At 35.6% G+C, this 16,634-nt stretch overlaps 2 protein-coding genes across 3 annotated transcripts in view; one reads left to right on the plus strand and one right to left on the minus strand.

Annotated features, from left to right (window-relative positions):
• ATR (ATR serine/threonine kinase) overlaps positions 1–16,634 on the minus strand; it is a 91,626-nt gene that overhangs the window by 51,033 nt on the left and 23,959 nt on the right. For both annotated transcript variants that reach the window (XM_004754475.3, XM_004754476.3), the window contains 6 exons: positions 14,559–14,744; positions 12,115–12,207; positions 10,021–10,151; positions 8,004–8,147; positions 5,256–5,349; positions 3,741–3,866 (listed from right to left, as the gene is read on the minus strand). In XM_004754475.3, coding sequence (XP_004754532.1) covers positions 3,741–3,866; positions 5,256–5,349; positions 8,004–8,147; positions 10,021–10,151; positions 12,115–12,207; positions 14,559–14,744 — 774 coding nt within the window. The remainder of the gene's footprint in view (positions 1–3,740; positions 3,867–5,255; positions 5,350–8,003; positions 8,148–10,020; positions 10,152–12,114; positions 12,208–14,558; positions 14,745–16,634) is intronic.
• On the plus strand, positions 12,994–13,310 carry LOC123394390 (60S ribosomal protein L36-like). The gene is given in 2 exon segments (XM_045088468.1): positions 12,994–13,147; positions 13,150–13,310. Coding segments are annotated over 2 exon segments (315 nt in total).

Raw genomic sequence — 16,634 nt, forward strand, 5'->3', positions numbered from 1 at the left:
AATTTAGATATTGTATTTGTGTGACACTTTAAAACTTCTTCAATTATACTATTTTCTTTCTACCAAAAGTAAAGCATACATGAGCATCTCAAACTCCATGTTAAAACTATGATTCAAGAGTAATCATTTCAACAGAAAAATAAAAAGACATTTTATCTCATTAAGAGTCTTTAATAGTCGATAACTTAAATAACATTACAGATTAATTCAGATATAAATACTTAAAAATTAGCTAGTAATGAATAAATACCAAAACTAATACAAGAAATTATAAACATTTACTAACATGCTAACACTAGAAAATATAAGATCACTTCAGTTGGCAGAAATAAATTCAGTTCAAAGCAATACTTGTTATGAAACACTAAATGTTTCATAGACTTATCTCTTATGTACTTGATAATGTGTCAACTTCTAGGTTAGATCAATTAAGTTACATTTTTCAGCAAAAATACTGAACTCCAAAAATGAGTATGTGTTCAATTCCTCTATTTAAAAGGCTTTCTAACATATGGACCCAATTTTATCATTTTCCAAATGCTTAACCAATTGTCAAAACAAATTTGTTTGCTCTAATTATTGGAAATATATTTTTTACCATATTCTAAATGTCCATATACATAAAGGTCTATACTTGAACTTTCTTTCTCACTGATCTATTTATTCATGCACCAGAATCACACTGTTAAAATTATAAAGGCTATAGAGTATATTACTGTCTAGTAGGGATACTAAACCCTTATAGTTAGTTGCTTCCCCCCACCAAGAGTTGTCTTAGCAATTATTATGTTTATTTTTCCATATGAACATTAGTATGAACTTTTGTAGTTAAAAAAAAAAAGAAGCCATTTCTTGGCATTCTTTTGGGATAGCATTAAATTTATAAAATTATCTAGAGAAAACGGAAACATTTGTAATACCTAAGGTAACCTACCAGATAAATATGGGATGCTTTCCATTTGTTTAAATCTACTACATTTTTGTGTCCTTCAGGAATGTTTCAAGGTTTTTCTTTATTGGTTTATACATTTCTCATTATGCTTGTTCCTTTATTATCTTTTTCTGTACTATTATAAGTTGGATTTTCCAACAGATCTTCTACCTGGTTATTGCTTGTTAGATGAAAATTATTTTTTATATGTTGACTTTATATCTTTCTATCTTAGTAAATTAGTTATCTGAGTTAGTTTTATTGATAATTCCCTAGTTTTCCAAGTATATTAGCCTCTCTGCCAATAAAAATTCTTTTACAGGGGCATGGAGTGGCTCAGCTGGGTAAGCATCTGCCTTTGGCTCAGGTTCAGGGTCCTGGGATCAAGCCCCACATCAGGCTCCCTACTCAGCGGGGAGTCTGCTTTTCCCTCGTCCCCTCCCCTGCTCATTCTCTCCCTCTCTTTTAAAAATAAATTAATAAATAATCTTTAAAAGAATTCTTTTACAAAATTTGTTTGCTCTAATTATTGGAAATATAATTTTTATCATATCCTAAATGTCCATATACATATACATTTTTCCCAATTCTTTATGACTCTGACTTTTTTTTTTTTAAGATTTTATTTATTTGACAGGCAGAGATTATAAGTAGGCAGAGAGGCAGGCAGAGAGAGAGAGGAGGAAGCAGGCTCCCCAATGAGCAGAGAGCCTGATGTGGGACTCGATCCCTGGACCCAAAGATCATGACCCAAGCCGAAGGCAGCAGCACAACCAACTGAGCCACCCAGATCTAATTATTTCAAACACCTTCTTTCAATGTACTCCTGAAGTATCTTTTCCTTTCCCTCTGGTTAAGATCTGAACTTTTAAAAGAGTATTTTTGCATTTGTTCTTTCATAGATCTCAAAGCATTCACTACAAAGACTTTGACTTCTAACCCTGTTTTCTTAAATCAGTTTCTTGCTCTCATATCGCTATAGGTTCAGTCATCTTCTTGAGCTGCAATATCCAATATCATAGCCACTATCTACGTGAAGCTATTTAAATTTGAACAAAATGAAATAAAATTGAATACCTAGTTCTTTAATCACACATCTTAAGTGCTCATGAGAGCCACACGTGGCTAGCAGTTACGATTGGACAGTGCAGATAAAGAACATTTCCATATTCAAAGAATATTGTTTTGGACAGTGCTATTCTAGAACTTAACTGAATTGCTTTCAACACTGATGTTACCCTCTCATCATACTTTGCAAAAACAAAAACATTTCCTTCTCTCTTTTTGTGTAGGTGTTTTAGGCCATTACCTGTGCAGATATGGCTGGGAACACATGTGTCTCTGGATGTCTTATTTTCCCTGCCTCCTTCCAAGCCATTATCTTTAGTTTTCTTCTTACTAACTTTTAAATTTATCCATCTATAAATTGATTCTAAACTAAATTAAAACTTACTTTAAAATATCCTAAAATATCTGTGGCCATTACATCTTATTCTGACTCTATCTGACCTTCAAGACTCCTACAAGTACATTTTCTACTCTGCCTAGCTAATCTGTTAGCACTGGTGCTCTACGTTGAAGGAAGGCTTGTCAGGGTTATTACCAGATGTGTGATTTTTCTTTTGTGACACAGGTAGCAAAAGTTGGGCAGCTGTGGCTTTTCCCTAAGAATATAAGCAATCTCTTTAAGTTCTCAGATTAAATTGGGTCATAATCATGTCATCTGCTTAGAAATAACCTAACCTAGGACATCTCGAGGCCAGGAGGAGAGATCCTATGCTATTCATAAATCCCTATATTAATATAGAAAGCTAGAAGCCCTCTAAGTTACCTAAAATCCAGGTAGAGATTTGTTTGGGGCAAGGAGTAAGCACATAGTTTCAGTGAAGTAGTGCAGGGCATGAAATGAGGCTGTAAGATTGATAATGTAGACTTAGACTTAGGAGAGCATAAAACTTACACTTAAGGAGATTCAAGGCTCCCCACTTGTGGTAGGACCATCTCCACCTTGGCTGCTACCCACACTGGTTCTACAAGTTCACTGATTCATCATGTGATATGCATGATAACCATCATGTATATCTTTTGTCCTAAATAAGTGCTTCCTTCTATTGTGAAAACAAACATAACCTGGTTTTGCAAAGCCCCTAACTCATGAGGGGACTTTAGGCTTTCACATCCTATCATATAAGTTCTTGGCATGCAAAAACAAATATCTCCAGTAATTTTTTTCTGTTTTACAGCTTTATAGTGATCAAGTTATTTTAAATACCAGTTCTCACTGTCATCAAAGTTAGAGCTAATCTACAGTATGTTGCCAAAGAAAAGAAAAAGTTCACTGCCATCATGAAAAGTAAACTTAAAAATTTAGTTCCATTAAAACCAAAAGTTAATTCAGTCAAAATGTAAAATGGCAAAATTACTGAGATATTATATGATAGGTTTCTATAGGAAATTATACAAGAAGACACATGGATTGCTGCCATTGTACACATACAACCTTATTTAGGAATATGCAATAACCAAAAATAAAATGGTCAAATAATGACCTTTCAAAATAATAACAAAAAACTCTGCACATCCCTGGTATTCAGCCTCAAAGAGTATTTCATGGATTAGTGATTCTAGTCAGGTCTGATAATCTCGGTAAAACAAAAATTACTTCTTTCACTAAATATACTGAATCTCAAGAAAATATGGCAAAAAGTGACAACCTGGCACTTTTCTTTAAACTAAACTTAAAGCGTTCAAATTTCTTTAACATCTTACTTTCCTGTACTTTTAATTATATCATAGGAACTTAGTATACCTGGTTTTTATACAAAGTTTCCTTCAGACTTGTAAGAGCATGAATACGAACATCTACATTTTCATGCTGAACTGCTTTCATGGACAGTTGAAGAGTTGTCTGAAGATCTGTACTCTCTGAGGTCTCCTATATACAGAACAAAGAGATACACACCATGTTGGTTAATGATTTCAGAAACCATTTCAGAAAGTCTGGATTCCCTACAGAGTTACCATTAAAGCAGTAAACTATACCTCAATTAAAAGCAGCATAAAAAAATAATTTCTGGGCACCTGGGTGGCTCAGTGGCTTAAGTGTCTGCCTTTGGCTTAGGTCATGACCCCAGGGTCCTGGGATCGAGTCCTAATCTGGTTCCCTGCTCAACCAGAAGTCGGCTTCCTCCTCTGCCCCTCCTCCCTACTCATGATAAGCTTGTGCTCTCTCTCGCAAAAATACATACATAAAATCTTCAAAAAATAATTTCCATTTCTTCCTTCATATAACGTACGTTATTTTTAGTAATTCTTGCAGAAGAGATTTCATTCTAAATTTTTTTTTAAGATTTTGTTTATTTTTTTGACAGAGAGACATATAGCAAGAGAGGGAACACAAGTAGGAGGAGTGGGAGGGAGAGAAGCAGACTCCCCGTTGAGCAGGAAGCTCAATGCAGGGCTCTATCCCAGGACCCTAGGATCATTACCTGAGTCGAAGGCAGACACTTAACTACTGAGCCACCCAAGTGCCCCTCATTCTAAAATCTTTGGACCTGAAGAAAAATTTTATTCCGATCAAATAAAGAATCTACTTATCTGAAAAAAATCCTTCTTAGTTAGAAATAACAAGTTTCTCTTAACTTACAAAGAACTATATAATAGCCTTGAACCAAATCTAGATTATACAAATGAATAATTCATTCCTTATTTAATTACTTAAGACTATAATGAGTTATCCAATAAAAGAGAAAATAAAGACCTCAGGACCAATCTTGGGGTCTGCAGTAAATATTTCTGCTATTCTGACCCAAGATCAGGTATTCCACTTTCTGTCCTAGAATTCTATGGATTCACTATTAACACCTTCATAATTTTGGAGAATTCACTGAACTTCAAGATGATGGAACTATAGGTTATTCCCCTTCTAAAGCTCAGGAGTCAGTAAGATTTTACAATTTCATACCATTGTTTGTAGCACAACATAACTAGAATTCTCCAGCAGCTTTTCTGGGCATGAAGCTATGGTAGCTTTTTCTTTGGGGGACTACAAGTAGGGACATATTGACCTAGGAGGTAAGGTCACAAGTATTGTATTTTTTGCTCTCTGTTCTACATAATGTAATAAAATGTTTATCTAAGGGCTAAACTTCCTTCTAAAAAAATCATAGTTTGTGATAGGGCTATCTAATTGCCAAAATTAGCCACTGGAACAGGACTATATTATCCTTAGATCTAATTCTAAAGAATCTATGTTCAAAGTATTGGAATTTGGGAACAGTTTTGTATCAGTGATCTCCTAAGACATAAACAAAAAATTAAATACCTTTCTGTATTCCTGTAGAACTGCTTTTATCTTTTTTAATTCTGGATGATCAGGTAAAAAATATATTTCATGAAGAAAATCTTGTACAGCATCCCTGATAGTTAAGTGGAAGAAAAAGAATTATTTGCAAAGAACATGAGTACTAAAAAAAAAATAAAGCAGAAGCTGAAACGAAGGCCAATTTAGTTCACACTTAAAAGTGCTAGTGGGGACACCTGGTGGGCTAAGTTGGTAGGGCATGTGACTCTTTATCTCTAGATGGTGAGTTTGAGCCCCTCACTGCCTGCAGAGATTTTAAAGCTAATATTTTTTTAAAAATGCTAAAGATGCCTGGGTGGCTCAGTTGGCTAAGTGTCTGACTCCTGATTTCAGGTCATGATCTCAGGGTCATGAGAGGGAGCCTAATGGGGCTGTGTTCAGTGTGAAGTCTGCTTGGGATTCTCTCTCCCCCATCATTCTGCCCCTCCCCCCACGCTCTCTCTCTCCCAAATCAATTATTTTAAAAAGTGCTAGTGGATTAATGATCTTTCCTAACAATGGCAAATAATCACATCTAAGAAAATCACCCTATTGTAGTATTTACATTGGTGGCCCTGAATAAAACTGTATTGCTTTGTATAGATATGCATATATAGTCACATCCTCTTCATTTTGGGCGAGATGTGTGACTTGCTTTAACACACAGAATGTGGGAGAGAAAAATGCTGTGCCAATTCAGGCCTAAGTGTCAAAAACGTCCGGCAGCTTCTGATTTGTTCTCTTCAGAGTCCTAAATCACCACATAAGACGTCTGGCCACCAACATGGACAGGCTACATGAAAACAGTGAGGCTCCAAGACTACATGGAAAGAGACAGAAACCCAGCCAAGTCTACCTGCTGGCTGACTGCAGCCATACTAGTGACCAAAGAATCTACCAGCTGAACCCAGTCCAGACTGCAAAATTATAGGTAAATAAAAATGCTATAATTTTAAGACACTAGATTTTGGAGTGTTTCACAGTGTAGTGATACATAGCCAAACCCAATCTTAAAACACAAATTCTCCTTAAAAATTTTAGAGAAATAGATATAAATAATTCCTATGGAGGCTACTCTAATAATACCTAAATCCCCAAAAAGTATTTCTAAATTCTAGTCTTCATTCATCTATGCAACAAGTATGAGTAAAGCAACTCTCATGTGCCACCATGTGCTAGACACTGGTGATGTAATAATAAAGGAAGTTGAAAGAATTTATTCAGGGAGTTTAAGATCTTCTAACTTGCACTAAATGAAAGAGAATTTTTTAATATGAAAAGGTAGAAAATTAATTGCTGTAAATAAAGAGCACAGATAACACTATTTACATAATGCCAAGAAAGTATCTAAAAAAGTCATCTAGATCAGTGGTTATGTTGTCCTATTATACTCAAATTATCCAAAATAAAAGTATTTTAACTGAAAAAAAAATAAAAAAAAAACCCTTACGTTAACCTTTTTTTCTGTACTTTCTCCCTCCTTAGTTATTGAAAATGATAAATGGGAATAGCAGTAATACGTGTATAAACAGGTAAATAAGTAGTACTTAAACCCTAAATTCTCAGAAGCAAAGGTATATATATAACAGTAAGTGTAAACACAGAAACAATTTTAAAATGTATAGAAACACATTCCAGGCTAAAAGCAACCAGGGTAAAATACAAAAATGGAAGGGAGTAACGTATGTTCTTCCAATAGCAATCCAAGTAAGCTAGAGCAGTCTGTTCTGGAAAATCTTGAGGAAAGATTTAAAGAAGTTAAAAGTGACCAAATTTTGGAAAGACTTAAGAGTCAAGATAAGCAATTTGAAATTCATTAGTTAGTAATTAGGAGAATCACAGACGGCCTCCATATGCTATAGTAATACTGATAGAAGAGAGGCTTGTATTTTTTTTTAAAGATTTTGTTTATTTTTTTGACAGACAGAGATCATAAGTAGGCAGAAAGACAGGCAGAGAGAGAGAGAAGGAAACAGACTCTCTGCAGAGCAGAGAGCCCCACGAGGGGCTCGATCCCAGGATCCTGGGATCATGACCTGAGCTGAAGGCAGAGGCTTCAACCCACTGAGCCACCCAGGTGCCCCAAGAGATGCTTTTAAATATGAACAATAAGAAGTGTGATAAAAGCCTAAAGGAAGGGAGGCTGGCTAAAAGGCTAATGCAATGAAGTAATGAGAGTTTCAATTAAGGTAAGCTATAGAAAGTAGGTGAACATACCTCCTAACCTTTCTCATGTTATTCAACTACCTGCCTTTTAAGTGTGAAAGGAAAGGTAAAGGGGGGCCTGGGTGGCTCAACTAGTTGGACGTCTGCTTTGGTTCTGGTCAAGATCCTGAGTCCTGGGATAGAGCCCTGCTTCGGGCTCCCTGCTCAGTGGGGAGTCTGGTTCTTCCTCTGCCCCTCACCCTGCTCATGCTCTATCAAATAAATAGGAAAAAAAAAAAAAGGAAAGGTAAATTTAGCCTTACTTTTTTCAAAACTGATGAAAAATAATTCTAAGTTGCTGATCTAAATGTTTTAAATATAATTATTATGGGTCAATGTCACAACTGAAATAACATTAGCTTAATCTATATTGGCTAATCTATATTGGCTTAAGCATGATGTACTCTAAATTAAAAAGAATGTGAACAATTCCACCTTACCAGCAGTAATTCCAATACTATGAGACGTAAGTACACAGTAATAAAATGTTGGTACTTTACTATTAATTTCAGTTACAATAAATACCTGTTTTCAATTATGAGGTAGTGAAATATAGCTGCAGTTTCTTCAGGCTGGATGTGTATGAGAGGTAACAAAGCTACTATCACGTGACTGAGAAGGGAACCAAGATAAGCATGATCCAGGCAACGAACAAAGCAATCCCAAGCTCTATATGAAAAAAACAAGTAAGTTAAAAGTCACATTGTTCTGTAAAGCCCATCAATGAGTTATTAGCTAGGCAAACAACAATATATACAAATAATGAGATTTGTATATATTGTAAAAATATATACAAGGCAGCTGTAAAAACAGAATAAAGGTCAGTATTCTATCTGTAAATAGTGATCACTCATGTATTAAGTCAAAAAAAGCACGGTAAAAAACAGGTTATGTTACCTTTCGAAGCAAAATTAATACAAATAAGCGTGTACATATGTGTGTGCATTTGTTTATATATATACATATATATATATTTACATCCTGCATGTTTATACTTTTAAAACAGAGAGAATTACACGAAAATTAAGAAAAATAGATATAGTTAGAAAGAAAACCAGATTCACAAATTTGAATTTCAAACAATGTTTATGTTTTACATGAATTTAAAAGATTTTATTTATTTATTTGAGAGAGAGAGAGAGTGAGAGAGAGCACTACTGGATAGAAGGGCAAAGGGAGAAGCAAACTCCCCACTGAGAAGGAAGCCAAACATAGCACTCAATCTTAGGACCCTGAGATCATGACCTGAGCTGAAGGAAGATGCTTAACCAACTGAGCCACCCAGGCATCCTGCATGTTTATACTTTTAAAACAGAGAGAATTATATGAAAATTAAGAAAAATAGATATAGTTAGAAAGAAAACTAGATTCACAAATTTGAATTTCAAACAATGTTTATGTTTTACATGAATTTAAAATTAAAGAGGGAAAAAGCAACCTCTAAAAATTTTAAACAAACTAGGGGCACTTAGATGGCTCAGTCAGTTAAGTGTCTGAATTCAATTCAGGCTCTGGGATCAAGCCTGGCTCCACACTCAGTGGGAAGTCGGCGTGCCACCTTCCTGCCCTCCCCACTTCCCTGCTTGTTCTCTCTCTCTCAAATAATAAATGAATCTCTTTATTTTTTAAAAAAATTTTTAAACAAACTGAAACAACTGAACATAACTGAGTATCAAGTTGGTGGCACATGTACATAGAAAAGAATTACTTCACATGACTTTAAAATGTATTATTCTGACACTCCATCTCTAGTAAGTACAGTCTAAGGACAAAAAAGACCTCTGAAAAAAACAAAAATACATAAGTAAATAAATAAATAAAACAAAAAAAAGGACTTTCAAGGAGCTTAAAAGGCATTTACTAATCTGTTAGAAGTAATACTAAAATTATATTAACTAAAATTAGAAATCCTACAAACCAAAATCTCAGTGGCCTGAAAGAAGTGTGGGGAAAGGTTTTAAGGAGTGAATCTGTTTGTAAGAGATTATATTTAATGGGCCAAACCACCAAATTTGTGACTTGTGCATGTCATTTGAATTCTGATCCAAACAAACCAACATCTTTGGGAAAAAGATCTTTGAGACAATTGGGGAAATCCAAATAAGGACTGAGGTTTAGACAGTATTAAGAAATTCCCATTAATTCTAAGTATAATAATTCATGATATTTGTATTTTTAAAAATGCCTTATCCACTAGGTAAATCTGAGGTATTTATAAGTGCAATGATACTGGGGTTTTCTCTAAAACATTCCAACTAACAATAAAATAAGTGATGGTGATCAGATTAAGTAAGATTAGCAATGCTGATTAGCTGTTGAGGTTGGAAAATAGGTATGTAGGGGTTCATTATACTATTTTATTTTCCAGTATCTTAAAAGATTTCATACTAGTATGTCTTTAAAGAAGTAAACATATTCCCTTTCAATACAAATATCCTTTCCATCTTAATTATTTACAGTCTGAATCCCTCAAAGAGATAGGAATTCAAGTTAGTGCTACTGGGAAATGCAAAAGTTCTAATGAACTTAGGCAATCATTTACCTGCAACACAATTCAGGAAAATCATCCTTGAATCTCAGGCCAGTTCTTAGCGTGGTCATCATCTTCACCCTCACAGAACTGACATGTTTTGGTCCCATCAACTTCATCAAAGACATCAAACTGTTCAAAGCCTATAAAGTAAGTAGGGCTTTAAAATAAAGCCTATAAACAAGTCGGCAGGAGCAGATGAGCCCTAAGGACAAGATCCCACTCACATCTCAGAGTAGTACTATTCTCTAGCAATACAATGTCTAAATGTTGGCCAGTTCATTTTGTCCAAATTCTTACGTAAGAATTACGAATTTGAAAAATGTAAGCTGAGTTCTGGTGTGTTTTTTTTCTTGTGAGGGTAATTTGTTATTTTTTTCCTGGCAGTCCTCTAGAAGAGTAATTTTCAAATTTATTAAGAATATAATACTTATTATTTAATTTTCTTCATATTCATCCCAAACTGCTATGTAGCTGCATGTATTTTTTTGTTCTAATGATACTAATTTTAAGATGCTCTGAGTTTAGTAAAACAAACAAATTTAGGAAAACAAAACTGATGACATACCCGGAAAATTACATACACATTTTATTGTGGAACACAGAATAAGACTTCTATCACAGCTCCAGGTTCTAAGGAAAGGGTAAAGAAACTCTCTAGTCATCCTTAACTATGTGCCAAAACATACAAGCTTTTTATGGTTTAAAATACAAACTAGTTTTCTTAGATTGGAGGTCATTCTCTCACTCTAAGAAAGATTCCATGAAGATGAAACAGAAGTTGTCTGGAGGATTAAATTTACCAGCCAACACCAACAGAGTAAGTATTGGCTGTAGAAGTAGTTCAATATTCTGTCATGTCTATCTTGGCTCCTTAAGGTTATTAAGAGAAGAAGAGTACAGACTGAATAAAAGCTTTTACTCATAGATTTTTTTCTGTAATTTTACTGACTGTAGAGATGGAAAGCAATAAAAAGGGAAATTTAATCAATTTCTAAAATTCTATCCTCATCTATGGACAAAAACGTCCAGTGGTGACCAACTGTTATAGCAGTCATAATAAAAATTCACTGTGCCAAACACAAACTGACAAATACTGAAGTTACTTGACTATATATGACCTAACATTTAGGTTTTCAAAAACACCACAGGCCATGATTCACAGCATACCAATTTGCACCAATGAATTCAATTATGCAACTTTTGCTGAGCCATCGGAGATGCTAGTCTCCTTTTTACCCACTGAGCTAGATGGTGTGATGACATGAGCCTGAAGCTATTGGGGTCATTACCTGGCACTTATGATTGAGCCAATCCAGGGGTGTTTGAGCTAAGAGATGAATTCTGAGAACATTGTGTCCGAAGTCAAGTTATGCCCAAAGCTATATTATTCTTACATTTTTAGTCACAAAGCCAATAAATTCTTCTAAGCCAGTTTGGGTTAAAACTGGCTTTATAAACAAAGAAAAAAAATGTAAGTGATATAATTCCTCTTTTTATACTCCCCAAAAGCTTATAAAGGGATAGAGGGATCCAGTATATCATATGTTTGATTATTTATCTTTTTTAAATAAATATTTTATTTTGAATAAATGCACAATTAATGACAAAAATAAAATTAACAAGCTACTCTAGGGAAGAGGCTTATTTGCATCCTCAACTACATGCAAACCAGCACAGGGACTACTATAGTGGAAAACTCCAATAAATACTAGTCCTGAGAGGTGCCTGGGTGGCTCAGTCATTAAGTGTCTGCCTCCAACTCAGGTCATGATCCCAGCACCCTGGAATCAAGCTGCGCATCAGGCTCCCTGCTCAGTGGGAAGCCTGCTTCTCCCTCTCCCACTCCCCCTGCTTGTGTTCCCTCTCTTGCTGTGTCTCTCTCTGCCAAAAAATAAATAAAATCTTAAAAAAAAAAAAAAAGACTAGTCCTGAAAGAACCAAGCAGAATACCAAATTATGAAAAGCCAGGCTTCTAGATAAAGAGTCTGCTAACTATATTTATTTAATTCTTATCTTTGAATGTTTGTAGCTACAAGCAGAAGTCATGTCTCCTATAAATTCTATATGAATTCTAGCACTTTGTACCTTAATATCACTACCTACCATTTTCTTATCTTCAATGCCAACACTGGAGCTCAGTAACTGCATGTTAAAAAAGGCCAAAATGCCCAACAACTTAGGTTGCAAATAATCAGCCTAATGAAAATAAAAACACATAAAACAGTTATTATGTAAGTTTTACACAGATCAAATTCCATAAATCAAAAATTTAACTAACATCATTTCTATATTACCTATGTTAGGATATTAGGAGTAATAAGCACTTGGTGGACTTTCTCTAAAAGTATGAATTTTCTTATCTAGTATTTTAAAAATTAGTGAAACTGATTTATAATCACCATGACAGTACTCTACAATGAGAAAACCATGAGCTTTTGAGTTATGAAGTGTGCTGGGGGTGAGATCCTCAGGATTTGACTAACAGAAGGACTCAGAATGAAGAGGATATTTAATCTTAAAGAGAAGAACAGAAAAAGACAAAGCTGACTGTCCTTATCTAGAACATTCAGAATCAAGATGGGGGAAAAAAGTGCTTAAGTAAGGAAAAAATAACCTACAGAGCCAACTGTCAGACACAGGGGTCAAAAGCCCCTGAGGTAACAGTGGTAGAGGGGTATAAGGCCATGGGCATCAACGGTTAAAGGCTAGGTATCACTGACCATGGCACTTTGGGTCTCCTGAAGTGAAAAGGATTAATTCTTTCTTATAAGAGGGTCCTAGAGGAAAGGGTATGGGCTTTAAGTCAGCCAAACCTGGGTTTGAATCCCAATTTTGACCTACTCAGTTTGTGTGCTGGGTAAGTAACTTAACTCCTCTGAGTCTGTAAAATGAAAAGACCCATTGCACAGAGATGTTGTAGAGATTAAATGCATTAAAGACTGAAATATAGTACAGTACAGGAGCCATTGAGAAGCGGCACTCATGGCTCTGCACTACTTTGTGGCCATGGGCCTCAACAAGGGCCACAAGGTGACTAAGAACATGAACAAACCTAGGCAAAAAAGATGCTGCAGGCACCTTATCAAGCACATCAAGTTTATGCGGGACAGGATATGAGAGGTATGTGGCTTCACCCCACACAGCAGCATTCAATGGAGCTGCTCAATGTCTCCAAGGACAAGCACACCTTCAAGTTCATCAAGAAAAGGATGGGGCTACATATTCAGGCCAAGAGGAAGAGAAAGGAGCTGAGCAATGTCCTGGAAGCCATGAGGAAAGCAGCAGCCAAGAAGGACTGAACCCCTCCCTCTCCCATGTATGTAACAAAGCCTTTTTGGAACTTTGGGAAAAAAAGAATACAGTAAAGTGTTACACTTAAGTTGTTAATACTACTACAAACTAGGAATGTGAGTACTCTGCAAAGAATATTCAAAATATTTACATAGGGACAAGAAGGATACTAGGGTGCCTGGGTAGCTCAGTAGGTTAAGCGTCTACCTTTGGCTTGGGTCATGATCCAGCAGTCCTGGGATCAAGCCCCACATTGGGCTCCTTGCTCTGTGGGGACTGTGCTTCTCCCTCTCTCTCTCTCTCCCCTGCTCGCACTTTCTTTCTTGCTCACTCTTTCTCTTAAGTAAAATATTAAAAAAAATAAAATAAAGGATAAAGAAGACGAAGTAGAAGGAAAGAGCCAATAAAGACTAAGTACAAGGTTAAAAAAAAAAAATAAAAGTGTGGTATGACAGAAGCCACAGGGAAGGGATGGTCAGTTGTACTGAATAGCACTGAAAGTTTAAATAAGATAGGAAAAGAGAAGTAACCATTGGATTTGACATCAGGAAGACTGTTTTTGAACTGGGTAAGAATTTCAGTGGAATAGTGAGAATAGAATTAGATTAACATCTAGTTTAGATGAACTAAAGAATGCATGGGAAACAAGAAAGAAAACAAGGTAGAAACTCAAGATATTTTGCTGATTGCCCTTTGAGTCTCTTAAAGGAAGGAGAGCAATCCAAAAAAAAAAAAAGTAAGCCTGCAGATTTATATATATATATTTTTTTTTTCACATGAAGAAGTGACATACATGAAGAAGCACATACAAATTTAAGATAGGAAAAGATAAAAAGGGAGAACATATCTTCTGACTTCCCTTAAATGTAACAATGGGTTTTAAATATAGTTAGAACTGACAAGGTTAGTATGTTGTGCTAAACAGGTAGTAGGGGAAAAGGTAGGGGGAGTCACAAATGTATTCTAATCTCTAGTTAAGAAGTAGTGAAGAAAACTTAATTTGAACTTTTTCACCCAGTGAAAAAAATAAAATCTATAATCATTTCAAAAAACTTATTTTTTAACACTAAGGTATGTTTTAATATTTTGCTATGAACATGCAATTTAAATCATCCTTTTCAAAATAAAAATCACAATTTGAAAATTTAAATAAATCTCTAGCATTTAAAAGATACATACAATACGTATTTCTTCAATCTCAAAATTAGGCTATAAAAAGGCAAAAAACAAACAAAATCCCAAATAATATTCCTTACCATTAATTCGGGTGATGTGATCTCTCTGGGGCCCTGATATGGATCATCACTAGATGCAAATGAGGCAAGTATTGACAAACCATTGAAAACCTGCTGATAGTGTTCTCCAATACGGAGCAATAATTCATTATGCAATCCTTGGAAATCTTGTCTCAATAGACTTCCCAGTTCAATTTCTGTTTCATTCTAATCCAAAGACACATGGGAAAAAAAAAAAGGCTTTTGGAAGTAAGTACCTTGATTTTAACATACTATTAGTAAATCAGAAGGTTTATCTCATCTGATAAGATTTACTAAAGGGGGGTGCCTGGGTGGCTCATTGGGTTAAGCCTCTGCCTTTGGCTCAGGTCTTGGGTCTCAGGGTCCTGGGATTGAGCCCCATACCAGGCTCTCTACTCAGCAGGGAGCCTGCTTCCTCCTCTCTCTGCCTGCCTCTCTGCTTATTTGTCAAATAAATAAATAAAATCTTTTAAAAAAGAAAAGAAAGAAAAATGACTCATCCATTAAACAAAAAAAAAAAAAAGATTTACTAATGGTATTTTAAAAGGTATTGGAAAAGGGTCTAATCTCGATTTCTCCAGGTAGGTCTCCCACATGTAATGAAGAAAAGTGATTAGACTTTATTTTCTAATAAAATTTTTAAAAGTCCCAGTTTTCTTAAAGTATCCTCAACTCATTATTCACAGATACATAACCCCTGAGAGGAAATACAGTATAGTGGCAATCTTTCTAGTCAAACTGTTTAAATTCCAGCTTTCTCACTTATTACTTTAGCTGTGACCTGGATAAGTTACCTAATTTGACCTCTCTCTATCTTAGTTTTCTCAACTATAAAAAGGAAAAATAATAGCATCTTCATCTCATTGCAAAAATGAGGATTAAGTGAAATGATCCATATAAATTGTTTAGTAAGGTTCTGATACATAGGAAAATATCATTATCATTCTACCTCATAACATAGATTTTTTTATCAAAACAAATAAGCATATTCAATAATTCTCATATGGAAAGAAATCTATTGCTACCATATCGTGAAAAACATGAAATAAATTAACATCAGAGAAAATAGTAGTCACAGACGTGTATCTGACAGTTTCTCCTATTCCTGCATAGTCTCGTATTTTTTCAAAGATACTGTTACTGGGGTGCCTGGCTGGCCCAAGGTATCCAACTCTTGATTTCGTCCCAGGTCATGATCTCAGGGTCCTGGAATTAAGCCAGCACTGCCCACTGGCCTCCAAGCTCAGCAGCAGGGAGTCTGCTTGTCCCTCTGCCCCTCCCTTCCACTCATGCTTACACACACACACACACACACACACACACACAAACACACTCTCTCTCTCTCTCAAACAAACAAAATCTTAAAAGAAAAGATATTCTCTCCCTCTGTTCCCCTGACCATGTGGGCTCTTCCTCTAAAAAAATTAATTAAAAAAAAAGAGATATTACTTCTGTATGACACCAAAAAAGAAATATAAGCTATAATTTTAAATTAAAAAAAACAAGCAACGTACTGGGCCAAATAGTAACTTGAGCACTAGGGGTGCCTGGGTGGCTCTGTGGGTTAAGGCCTCTGCTTTTGGCTCAGGTCATGATCCCAGGGACTTAGGATCAAGCTCCAAATCGGGCTCTCTGCTCAGTGGAGAGCCTGCTTTCTCCTCTCTGCCTGCCTCTCTGCCCACTTGTGATCTCTGTCTGTCAAAAAAAAAAAAAACCCTTAAAAATAAGTAATTCGAGCACTAACTAAACAAAACAGAACACTAACATTATGCTATAGTTGAGATTGCCTGTTCCTATAAATATAATTACTTGCATACCAGTCAACTTATACCTCCAATCAAAAAATTCATTTTTGGGGGCACCTGGGTGGCTCAGTGGGTTAAGGCCTCTGCCTTCGGCTCAGGTCGCGGCCTCAGGGTCCTGGGATCGAGCCCCGCATCAGGCTCTCTGCTCAGCAGGGAGCCTGCTTCCTCCTCGCTCTCTGCCTGCCTCTCTGCCTACTTGTGATCTCTGCCTGTCAAATAAATAAAATCATTTAAAAAATTCATTTTTTAAAAAAGTAATTTTTTTAAATTT

The sequence above is a fragment of the Mustela putorius genome, unplaced genomic scaffold, assembly GCF_011764305.1.
Source record: "Mustela putorius furo isolate JIRA1106 unplaced genomic scaffold, ASM1176430v1.1 tig00003834_pilon_pilon_pilon, whole genome shotgun sequence".
In the NCBI taxonomy this organism is placed as follows: Eukaryota; Metazoa; Chordata; class Mammalia; order Carnivora; family Mustelidae; genus Mustela; species Mustela putorius.